Here is a 12,520-nt window from a genome sequence, read left to right as displayed (position 1 = left end):
GTGGCTCAGCAGAAGAGTGCTTGCCTAGCACATGCAAGGTGCTGGGTTCAATCCTCAGCGCCACATAAAAATAAATAAGATAAAGGTATTGTGTCCAACTACAACATATATATCCAAGAATGGTGGTGCATGCCTATAATCCCAAATACTCAGAAGACTGAGGCAGGAGAATGACAAGCTCAAGGCCAACCTGGGCAACTTAAACCCTGTCTCAAAACAAAATACAAAGGGCTGGAGATATATCTTGGTAGTACAGTACAGCTGGATTTAATCCCTAGTACTGTAAAAATAAATGAATAAATACACACATACACATAAGTATTCCAAAAACAACTACTCTTGTATATATTCGTATTTGTGTGTGTGTGTGTGTGTACATTATATTACTCTTGTTTTTGGAATATTCATTATAAACAGGATTTTATATATGTGATAATATTAGATAATGCCAAGTATTTGCTAATCGCACAAAGCAGCATAATGATTGAAAATTGCTTAGTGGTTTTAAAAAATCAATATTGATACAATGGGCAAACTTTGGCACCTCTCTGTTATCCATTAGCATACCTATTATAGATTTTTATGCATTATATAGCCACTTTTAGTGAATTATTCTTTGCTCATAATTATCATCACTAGTCTAGGTCAATGCTAATCAAATTTTAAGTACCCATTTAAATATGTCATGCAATATCTTCATAAAGCCCTAGTCATCAAATTAGCAGTAGCAAATGATACAGTATGGAAAAAGTCAGTTATATTAATCATAAAAGATTTAATGAAAGGAAATAACCAATGTAAACCTCTTTATTTGGGGCCTACTACTTCTCAATTGTAATTAATTTGCTTGTGGATTGTATTATATACATATATATATATATATATATATATGTACATTTTTTTTCCTATCTAGGAAGAAGTTGGTCAAGCTAATTTTCAGTAGAAATGAGATTGTTAGCAGTTTGCTTTTCATAGCTATTATGGTTACTTTAAGGTGTTTTCCACAAGCTCTGTAGTCAAACCATCTGGACATCAGTTCTGATTCTCTCTTACATTGTATGATCTTTTTTTTTATAAAAAACAAACAAAAAAAAAAAACCTTTATTTCACTTATTTATTTTTTGTGATGCTGAGGAACGAACCTAGGGTTTCACATGTGCGAGGCGAGTGCTCTACCGCTGAGCCACAACCCCAGCCCACATTGTATGATCTTGAACCCAGACCAGTGAACTTCTGTGAGCCTCAAGTTTCCTATTTTAAGATGGTTCCGGGAGTACCAGCCTCAGGTATTGCTATGAGAGCAAAATAAAATAATATATGGCAAAGGAACTTATTAATTTGAAAGCCCTGTGGAAGTGTTAATTTTGTAAATGCTAGGTGATATTTATAAAGCAGTTAGAATAGAACCAGCCACAGAGTATCTATTAAATAGATTGAAGCCTTCTAGTAATACCTTCACTTAAGAATACACAGTTCATGCTATTGCACCAAAGCTGCTTATAAAATGACTTAAAATAGACAGTTAACTCCATGTGACAACATAGGGTATAAATTTCATTAAAAATATTAATCTGTAACATAAACTTGAGTCCCTTGGGGGAAACCCCTTTCTGCAAACAGTTCAGTGTTGAGGTTTTACTGCATGGGGAAAATTGTTACCTACTATAACGACATGAAAAGGTCATTATAGTAGGTAACAATATAACAGGCACATTAAGCACAATGTGTGCTAGGTGTGAGCAATGGTGTCACTCTGGGCATGACTATTGTACTACCAGAAACATCAAGACAACAGGTGGTCTGTTCTTATTTTGTCAGAAATAGTCGGAGATCAATTAAACTGGATGGAAAAGGAGAACCCAAAGGGATGAAGAGAGCAAAGCCAGTGAGATACACTGCAGCAAAGCTGCACGAGAAAGGTGTCCTGCTAGGGATAGATGACCTTCAGACAAACCAGTAAGTATGGCCTGGCATCTGCATGGAACATGCATGCCATCCACTCACACAGTATCTGACTTAACATTTCTTTGGCTTCCTTGGCCTTTAAGAAAGCGTCATTGTTGGTCTCTCAAGGCTGACCCTTGGTTATAGTTTATGGGAAGAACACTCATAATATTGTCATTAATCTTCCCTCAGGCCTTCAGTGTCTAGTGCTGTTGGTGGGTGATATGAAGTACAGATGGAAAGGTTGTGTTTCCTGTGGCTTGTCCAATGCATTTAGATTTGCAAGCTTCCCTGAATCCTCCAAAAGAACTGAGTCATAGCAATGAACATGAAAGGCTGTCTTTTGGTCTTGATAGATGAGTTGTCTATAATTGTGAAACAGGGCCTTTCTAATTTCAAAGCCATGGACTGTGTAAAATCCTGGGTCAGAGCTACTTCCAACGGTGTGCTGAGAGTGTATGCACTCCAGGTGGAGAAGACAAACTCTATTCCTCCACAGCCCACAGCAGGTACCAAGTGACTCTTTTTTTGGAAAGTTCATGGGCCCAGTGCCCCATCTCTCAACCTTTGTTTCAAGGGAAGTCAGACTCACTGGCATTTACCATGTCTCTAATTTCCACCTCCCCTAAAGGCCTTGCTTCTAGTCTGTTAATCCCAGGAAATCTTTTGACTACACAAACAGACAAGATGCTTCTTCCTCTTTTGAAGTTTCTACAAAAATTGCCATCTGAAATACTGATGGCTGCTCTGAAAACAGAAGAGTTCAATATATAATTCTTGTGTTTTGTGACTCGTATATTTTCAACTATATTTTGTTCCTCAGAATCAAGGACCATTTCTTCCATCTCTTTTGTAATAAAGCAACTATTTCAGTCTCTGTGAGCCAAAGATTTCAACAGCAGACATTAGATCCAGTCTTTGGTGTGCAGAGTAGGTAAAGACGATGTGAAAATTTTGGCGACAGGATTTTCACAACAGACCATTCACTAAGTGTTAATTAGGATTCCATTTGTTTGTTTCATCTTTAAGGGCATATTTGTAATTCCATATGTGTAAATGTTCTTTTCTTCACTAGGTTTAAGAATGTTTTATTCGATATCTTAGCTACGGAAGATGTGGGCATATTTGATGTCAGATCAAAGTTCCTTGGTGTTGAAATGGAAAAAGTGCAGCTCAATATTCAGGTGAGCTGGGATTTCTGCAAATTGGGGTTGATTTTTATATGAAGGACATCATAGCTCCACAGCTAGCACTTTCATGACAATAATGAAGTTTACAGATGACCAGTGCAAGCCTCATTTGTCAGTTTTCATTTTTTTAAGTGTGATTGATTTTTAAAAGCTGGGCTTTTTCAAATTATTGAAACTTTTTTTAATATATTTTTTTAGTTGTCAATGTACCTTTATTTTATTTTTTTATATGTGGTGCTGAGAATCAAACCCAGTGCCTCACACATGCTAGGCAAGTGTTCTACCACAGAGCCACAACCCCAGCTTCAAATTTATTGAAATTTAAAATGCTTTTATGTGGTAAATTTGTAGCAGTTGGCTTTTCTAAGCCATCTCTCTAATTTTGGGCTTAGACAAAAAAATATATATATAATGTAAAATAATTCAGAGATATTAAATAAAGACCAAAACATTTTCTTTTGTTGGAAACATGGATTTCTAAGACTGTATACCCAAGATTGAAAATTAACTGATCCCATTTTTCCTTCTTTTCTTTCTCTTTCCTAGAATAGTTTTTTCATCCGTTTCTTAAAATTATTTTTATTTGTTTACTTATTTTTAAACAGTGCTAAGGATCGAACCCAGTGCCTCACACACATTAGGCAAGCACTCTGACACTGAGCTACAGCCCCAGCCCCTACATCTACTTCTTAAATGTATTTATTAAATGTTTTGAATCACAAAAATGAAAGACATTATCCAGAGCACAAACCTATAGATAGAAAAACATTGTTCTCAAAATGAATTATCAGTTTTCTCATTAAAAGACACAAACACACCAAATTTACGTGAAAAAGAAAACTGGTGGGGGGCGGGGGACACAAGATCAGTTTAAAGAAATTGAGTTTTTCTTTTTGATATAACACTTTTTAAAATAATTTTTATTCATCTGAACCTCAAGATACCTGTAAAATGGTTTCCAGGTCCTCTGCATAGATCTGTGTGAGTCATCACTGAGCCCATGCGAGTGATGTCAGTTGGCTTCACTGCCTACTTGGCTTATGGCTCAGTGCCCTGAAATTACCTCCTCCTCATGGGAGCATGTGCCAGAGCTCTTCTTTTCTGTCTAGCAGGCCTTATGAGTTGAAAAAGAAAAATGGGAGCTAAATGGGTTCGATAAGGATATTGAGATAAGGGAGTAAATCAGTTGAGCAAGAAAAATGAAAGATGATATGTAATTATGTGAAATATATGTTAGTAAATGGTATTGTTTTCTAACTTATTTTAAGTGTCTCTAAATGTATTCATTTAGCAATTCAGTTAATGAGAGTCTTCAGTAACTTTATGTAACAAATAAGGAAGAAAAAATCAATGTGCCTCTGATACACCTTGGTCTTTAGAAATAGCAAAGACACATGTGGTTCCTAGGAAGAAAATGACCCAAGGCCAATCAGTATCAACTGGACAGATGAATCGTAGGTGACAAGGAGACACTTTCTGTTGTATTTAGAGAGACCTCAGGAATTCCTGGGACTTACTCTGTATTGGTATAAAAACCAAGCTTTATTTGCTTCTTTATTAAGGATTCAGTATACAATAGGACTAGCTACTCACACCATTCCTTTATACACATAATTAATTGTAAAATGTTACTCCTTCGCTATAGGCAAGTGATCAATGTGTCCCCAGATGTTTTTCACTAACATACAATTGGAACTAGCTACATAATTTCCAGGGGTCAGTGAAAAAATAAAGATACAGGTTCCTTGTCTAAAATATGCAAGATTTTAGGATGACAGCAACAGAGCATGAAAAGAGGTACATGGCCCTTCTGAGCATGGAACCCTGTACAACTGCAAAGATCACATGGCTGTGAAACCAGCCCAGCACATAAGTACTGTAAAAGTGAAGTCAGGCTTCTATTTACATATGTAGTTTTCAGATAATTACATGAATGTGTAAATTAGCAAAGAAAAACTTGGTGGCTGAGTCTTAGACTGTGAACTGGAGAGAAGTTTCTGGATTTCTAAGGCAGGGCCCTTCTAAGATTACAACTCTTTGCTTCTAGGTCATCTTCAATCCAGTCTCCCTTTAATCCCCCCCCCAAAAAAAAACCCACAAAAAAACCATAGGACATAATGATATCCTGTAACTGTGGGCCATAAACACAAGAGGAGACTGTGACTTCAGTGGCAGATGTACTGCTTACTTAAATTCAGTGTCTATCAGGAGCTTCAGGGTAGGAATTCCTCCTCTCCCAGATGAAAAACAGAGGGCTTTTAATGGAAAAGGCAAGTGGGATCCAAGCTCTTCTCCACTGCCTCTCTCACAAGATTTTGGTTAATCTCAATGAGAACAGAGTTCATAAAGGGTTTGCAGATGTGCTAGTCCACTGCCTACTAGCACATCAATGATGTTGGCATGGCCATCCTCAATGCACACACACAAGACAGAACTTTTATGAGTCAGTTGGTGTTGCAGAATGCTGCAATAGCAAATGGTAGGATCAACACTAAAAGTTTTGCCATGTTTTCTCTGCTTCTGACTTTGGGGTCCCAGCTAATTTCCCCAACATACACCCTTCCTTCTCAACCTAATCAAGTTGGCTCAATACTTTTCCAAGAGAATTTGATTAACAGATATCACATTACCCAGAGGGAAACTGAGCATCATCTACACCCTAATGGATAAAAGCATTCTTGTTAAAAGGACTTCAGTTGCTGTGGAATTTCAGTCCCAGAAGTATATCTAAATGACGTAGGGATGTAGTTGAGTATAGTTGGAGGTAATTGAGGAAGTGGAGGAGGAAGCTGGCAATAGCCAAAGTTCCTTCAAAGATGGTTCCAACCTCTGCAGATGGTCTTGCATAATAGAGTCCCCAGGCATTATTATGAATAAAAAACAATTCCAGAACTAAGAGCAAGAAATTAAGACCTAGGTATTTGTCCAAGGCAGTTCAGAAATATCTTCTATTTGTGAAAAGCCTACTTGTCCGATGTTATTGGGCAATGTTACCACTTAGTCTCATACATGGCTGATGACATCCAGATGTTTGTTTTTTTATTTTTATTTTTAAAATTTTCATTAGGTATATATGACAGCAGAATGCATTTTGATTTATTGTACCCAATTGCAGCACAACTTTTCATTTCCCTGTACACAGTGTAACATTACACCATATGTGCAGTCATACATGTACCTAGGGTAATATGTCCATCACATTCCACCATCTTTCCTGCCCCTATGCCCCCTCTCCTTTCCTCCCTCCCCTTTGCCTAATCAAAGTTCCTCCATTTTTCCCATCAGAATATTCGGCCTTTGGTTTTTGGGGATTGGCTTACTTTGCTTAGCATGATATTCTCCAATTTCATCCATTTCCCTGCAAATGTCATGATCTTATTCTTTTTATTGCTGAGTAATATTCCATTGTGTATAAATGCCACATTTTTTTATCCATCCACTGAAGGACATCTGGGTTGGCTCCACAGTTTAGCTACTGTGAATTGTGCTGCTATAAACATTGATGTGCTGTGTCCCTGTAATATGCTGTTTTTAGGTCCTTTGGGTATAATTTGAGATGAGGCATAGCTGGGTCAAATGGCAGTTCTATTCCCAGTTTTCCAAGGAATCTCCATACTGCTTTCCAAATTGGCTGCACCAATTTGCAGTCTCACCAGCAGTGTATAAGTGTACCTTTTTCCCTGCATCCTCGCCAGCACTTGTTGTTTGTCTTCATAATCACTGCCATCTCTTATTGTGTCCATCTATAACTAAAAAAAAACTTTTTTTAAAAAAGGCTAGAAATATAGCTCAGTGGTACAACATGGTTACATTCAATCCCTAGTACTGAAAAAAATTGAAATTATGACTATATATCTGATGTTAACATAATGATAATAATTTTCTCAAAGAGCCCTTGTATTTTAAAAACCTGTTTTCTTTCATCAGTAATTCTCAAAATGTGGTGTCTTGACCATTATTATCACCATCACTTGACAACTTGTTAAAATGCTGATTTGTAGACCTTACCTCAGAGCTACAAACCCAGGAAATCCTGAGGAAGGGATCCAGAAATCTAAGTTTTAGTTAGCCTATGTTTTTAACCAGGTAATTCTGATGCATGCTCAAGTTTAGGTCATTATATCAGTTGAGTTTTATATTTGTTACCAAATACTTCTAATATATTTTTTAAATGTGCAAAATGTCAAAATTAAGGTTTAATGATATTCCTCCCAATTCCAGGACTTACTTCAGATGCAATATGAAGGCGTGGCTGTTATGAAAATGTTTGATAAGGTTAAAGTGAATGTAAATCTTCTCATCTACCTGCTCAACAAGAAATTCTATGGGAAGTGAAGTGCCTGCAGAGATTTCATGGATTCTGTATCACCTGGATTGAGATGAATTTGTTTAATATTTTTGTTTTTAAACATGATTGAGATCCCTGCTTATAAACATGTGATTTAAAAAAAAAAGACCAAAACTGTTCTGAAGAATGTACCCACGTGCCTTTTTGATAATTTGATACTACAGTAAAATGATACACAAAATGAATTAATGTAAACATATACATGTGGTATAGGTACTCTGATTTAAAACTCTGGACAGCCTGTGATTTGTTTTAAAGTAGGAGGGGAAGCTTAGCTAACTAGGGACAAATGTGTAAGCCTATTTTCCTATGAAAAATTTTAAAAGTCCCACTTTAATAAATGTAATTCTTCATGGATTGTTTTTTTTTTTATCTATGGAGAAATGGTAATCTAATTAATTTGTAATGAATTATTTAGACACATAGTTCTAAGACCCATCTTCTGGGAATTAGCAGTTTTGAGGAATTTTTGTGCAATTCAAAATGAAGTTTTTATAAGTAATTGAAAGTGACAATACAATAACACTTTCTGTATAAAAGTATATATTTTATGTGATTTATTCCTACTAAATGAAAGTGCACTACTGCCTCATGTAAAGATTCTAATAGAAAGAGTCTTTAAGTGACTAAGGAACAACATGAATACCAATCATAGGCCCTCACCTCTACCCCTCACAATTTATTTGAATACTTCAATTGTGCCTCTCAATTTTTTGTAATGCTATAAAATCAATATCTAGATGGGTTTTAAATGTATTCTTTGAAAATTGCTTAATGTAAAATAAATGTTACTTAATTACATTAATGGGGCTTTTAAGTTTTCTTAAAATATCCAAATCATTTAGTGGGTTGAAGATTCTTGGTGGGGCTTTATCAGGAAAAGAATTGATAAACATAAAGTTATTACTAATTAGGAAATAAAATAAGCTGCTGTAAGAGGGATATACAAAAACTCTTGTTTCTGAAATAAGGTAGAAGTTTATTCTTCTCAAGTTCAACAGTTCAAAGGCAAATGAGCAAGTTCATAAAGTAATCCACAAATCCAGGTTGAGCAGTTGGCTCTGTACTTGCCACTGATTCCCAACCAGCAGAAATGGGGGAATGAAGTCGATGGCAAATCATTTTAAATTACATGAGTCACTTCTGCTCATTCTGTTTACCAAAATCTAGTCACATAGTCACAGTTAGCTAAATATAGTCCCTACCTTAGTCTGTATTGTGTTGCTCTAACAAAACACCTGAGGCTGAATACTTTATAAAGAAAAGATGTTGGCAAAGCATGGTGTGCATGACTATAATCCCAGCAACTCCAGAAGCTGAGACAGGAGGATCACAAGTATGAGGTCAACCTCAACAATTTAGTGAAGCTCTACACAACTTAGCAAGACTGCCTCAAAATAAAAAAATAAAAAGGGCTGGGGATGTAGTTCAGTGGTAAAACACCCATAGGTTCAATCCCCTGTACTGGGGGAAAAAAAAATTAGCTCAGAGTTCTGGAAGTCTAAAAGCATGGCACTGGCACTTACATCTGTTTGACTTCTTGGAAGATCCTCATGATAGATGGTATTAAATGCAGAAGAGACAAAGTACCAGGGGTAAACTTGCTTTATGAAAACTTACTCTGCAGTAACTAATTCAGTCCCAAGAAACCACTCCCTTAAGACCAAATCCAATCTTGAGAGACCTAACAGTTTTTCCCAAAAGAGATTAACCTGTAGTCAGACCTAAATTTATAAAGATTGTTGGAGACAAAGTTTGGGCCACTCTTAGGAGGACTGAACCATCCCCAAGTCAGGAGACATTTTTTCCTTTGTAACTCTGAGCTTCTCAGGGCTCCTGACCAGCTTCTTTCCTAGGAACTCATAGTTTCTTACCCAGTGTTTGGGAGGCAGGGTGAATATATATTCATACATTTATAAGCATATTTATAAACATATGTATATAATCATGTCTCTGAGCAATTAGAACTATAACGATTTTTTGCAATGCCGACTCCTACATTTTGATGTATGTTTGATTACATTTCCACTATTATAAAGTGTTCTTTGATCTGGGAGGTTGAGAGGCTCCATGCTTTTAGCCTCCACCGTGGCACCTGGAACTTTGAAAGGGCAAAAAGGCCAGAAGCAGCACTCTAGCTACTTTCCGTAAATATGCTCTAGAGACTTTCAAAAGGGGGAAGACCTGTCTATTCTGAAAGTGACCAAAAAAGAGACCAACTGGTGTGATCATGATCATTGGCATAAAAGGACAGAATTAGAGTGAGTATTGCTGGTGTGTGTTGTGGTTGGATACTAATTAGAGATGTCATTCATGATGTGATTTTTAGGACTTTGACTGTGGTTAAGTACAGATTGTGGTACTCCTCAAACATTACAAGCGGCAAACCACAGAACTCTGGTGAGAGCTGTCTATTTTGAAAGACCTTGTAAGCATGGAATGGTCTTACTGCTGGTTAGCTTTTCAAAACTAATGCTTCTAATGTTACTGAAATCCAGACTTGGTAACAGGTTAAAACAGGATCCTCTGAGCTCCTGAGGATAGACATAGTGTTTCAATTCCTCTGTATGTCCAGAGCCCTGCAGTGCCACATAAACTCACTGACATGAGTTTGGCAATGGGGTGTAAAGGAGACAAAGTCCCCCATCTCACTGCCCCTTCAGAGTCCAGAACCACAGTAGGCTGGCACTTATATGAAAGAGGCTCTTACTATCTACTTCTAACAGTGAAAATCCTCTCAATCTCCAAATAAAATGACCATACAGATTTACTAGATTGCCTCACTGATGTATTCCTTAGAGCATCAAATTTCGTAGCTAAAATATATTAGAAGAGAAATCCAAAAGGATAGCCAAGAGATATCGAGTTTACCTGATTTAGGTAGAATTAAAGTTTTGGTTTTTGTATTTTTTTTCTAAAAGACACTGAATTTGGCCTTTCCTTAGCACTCTGAACCCAAAGGATGATCATTTATTTACTCTGTGTTATAATTGATGGAAGTACATTTGTTGATCCATTATGAGAGATTAACTTCTAAATTCAAAATACTAATACAGGTTTGTGAAAACAAAAGACAGAAACAGGACTCCTACTGGTTAGCTTTTAATTTGAGTACAACCTCCTGTTTGCTTAAAAAAATAAATATGGAGGTCTTTACCAAGAATTGGAGTATCTCACACCTAATTGGAGTATTCCATGCCTTTTTGTATATGGGCTCTAGTATCACCACCATTTTCTTCCAAAAAAGGAAATAACTAGGCAAGTTCTTAGAATATATTGTTGTCTTTGGAGAACTTTAGATAAAGGTGTGGTAACCAGAATACCTAAAGCAGGTAGGTCATCTAATGGTTTAAAAGAAATGGCTTTCGTATCATTTTGGGATTAAAACTTTCACCACATTGATGCCACATTTGTTTTTAAACAATTCTAAATACTATAAACATGGGAGAATGCCTAATGACTCATATATTTAGTGCCAGGTGAACTAAAAACAGAAAATTAAAACCAAGAACTAATATCAAGTGCTTTCTATATGAATGATGCTACAAAGTTCCACATCTGGGAAATTATTTATCAACTCTGCTCAGGTAGGTTTTCAACATGTTTATCATCTCTAATTAGATAAAATTTCCACTCTGGGCAGCCTACATAAATTCACTCTAAAACTGACAAAGGGGTTTTGGCACTGTAGACATGGAACAAAAGAAGTAGAGGGACTGATACCTTTCTCCAAAGTGAGCACACACACATTATTCGAACTTTATATAAAGTCTGAGGAAAAATAGAGAAAATAAAAAAATCACCAACAGATCATAATACCAAATTAGAATTCAATCCAAAGAGCCAGCCAAAATTGTCCAGTGATTTATGAGTTGAATATTTAATGACATTGAAAAATGTTTCATCTCAAATTCCATATAACACATCAAAACTTGCAAAATGTAGCTAAAGTGTTTCTTTGGGAGAGAGAGGAGGTACAGATTAACAAACTAAGCAATCAGTTCAAACTTAAGACTAAATAATATACCCAAAGAAAGGAGAGGGAAAGAATTTAAAAATCTATGTGAAAGTTCAGGAGGCTGAGGCAGGAGGATCATGAGTTCAAAGCCAGCCTCAGCAAAAGCTAAGCACTAAGCACCTCAGTGAGACCCTGTCTCTAAATAAAATACAAAATAGAGCTGGGGATGTGCCTCAGTTGTCACGTGGCCCTGAGTTCAATCCCTGGTACCAAAACAAAACAAAAAAAAAATAAACAAAACCAACGTGAAAAATAAATGACACTGAAAATAAACAAAACAAAAAGATGAGCATTGAGGCGCTGGGGTTGTGGCTCAGAGGTAGAATGCCTGCTTAGCATGTGCAAGGTGCTGGGTTCAATCCTCAGCACCACATAAAAATAAAGGTATTTAAAAAAAAGATGAGCATTGAAAACTAGTCACTTCCAATCTCTTGCCAGATAAATCAAGGGAAAAAATAAGTATTTAGAAATAAATATGGGAGCAAAACTACAGATAAAATAGTTTTAGAAGGACAGAATGTAGTATGTGCATGCATGGGAATAATATAAATCTTTAAAAGAATTATATATGTATGAACAAGTGCATATAGAAAAATACAATTGAAGAATTACTAAGAGCATTTGTAAATATTATAGATATCCAAACATCTAAAAATGCTAAGCAATAATATTTTTATAAACATAAATGTACTAAAATTACAAAAATATTGATGAAAAAATATTCTTTTGGTTAGCAAAGAGAATGACATTAGAGAAATGTACAAAAATGGCTTAAAGAGTAACATGTATATGTATGCATGTGTTATTGACAGGTTATAGGCCCATGGGTATTTTAGTAGGTGCTAAACTTTTCTATGCTTGAAATATTGTGTAGTATAAAGAAAGTAACAGCCTATAATCCCAGCAGCTCTGGAGGCTGAGGCAGGAGGACCATGAGTTAAAGGCCAGCCTCAGCAAAAGTGAGGCACTAAGCAACTCAGTGAGACCCTGTCTCTAAATAAAATACAAAATAGGGCTGGG

The 12,520-nt window shown here is 36.2% G+C and overlaps 1 protein-coding gene across 1 annotated transcript in view; it reads left to right on the top strand.

Moving 5' to 3' along the window:
* Iqgap2 (IQ motif containing GTPase activating protein 2) overlaps nt 1-8,221 on the top strand; it is a 285,734-nt gene extending 277,513 nt beyond the window's left edge. The window contains exons 34-36 of the mRNA XM_026404122.2: nt 1,819-1,956; nt 3,020-3,128; nt 7,356-8,221. Coding sequence (XP_026259907.1) covers nt 1,819-1,956; nt 3,020-3,128; nt 7,356-7,469 — 361 coding nt within the window. The 3' untranslated portion in view covers nt 7,470-8,221. The remainder of the gene's footprint in view (nt 1-1,818; nt 1,957-3,019; nt 3,129-7,355) is intronic.
* Nucleotides 8,222-12,520: the final 4,299 nt, after the last annotated feature.

The sequence above is a fragment of the Urocitellus parryii genome, chromosome 1, assembly GCF_045843805.1.
Source record: "Urocitellus parryii isolate mUroPar1 chromosome 1, mUroPar1.hap1, whole genome shotgun sequence".
NCBI lineage: Eukaryota > Metazoa > Chordata > Mammalia > Rodentia > Sciuridae > Urocitellus > Urocitellus parryii.
Note: the sequence above shows the minus strand (reverse complement) of the source record. Positions and strands in the feature narration are given on the sequence as shown.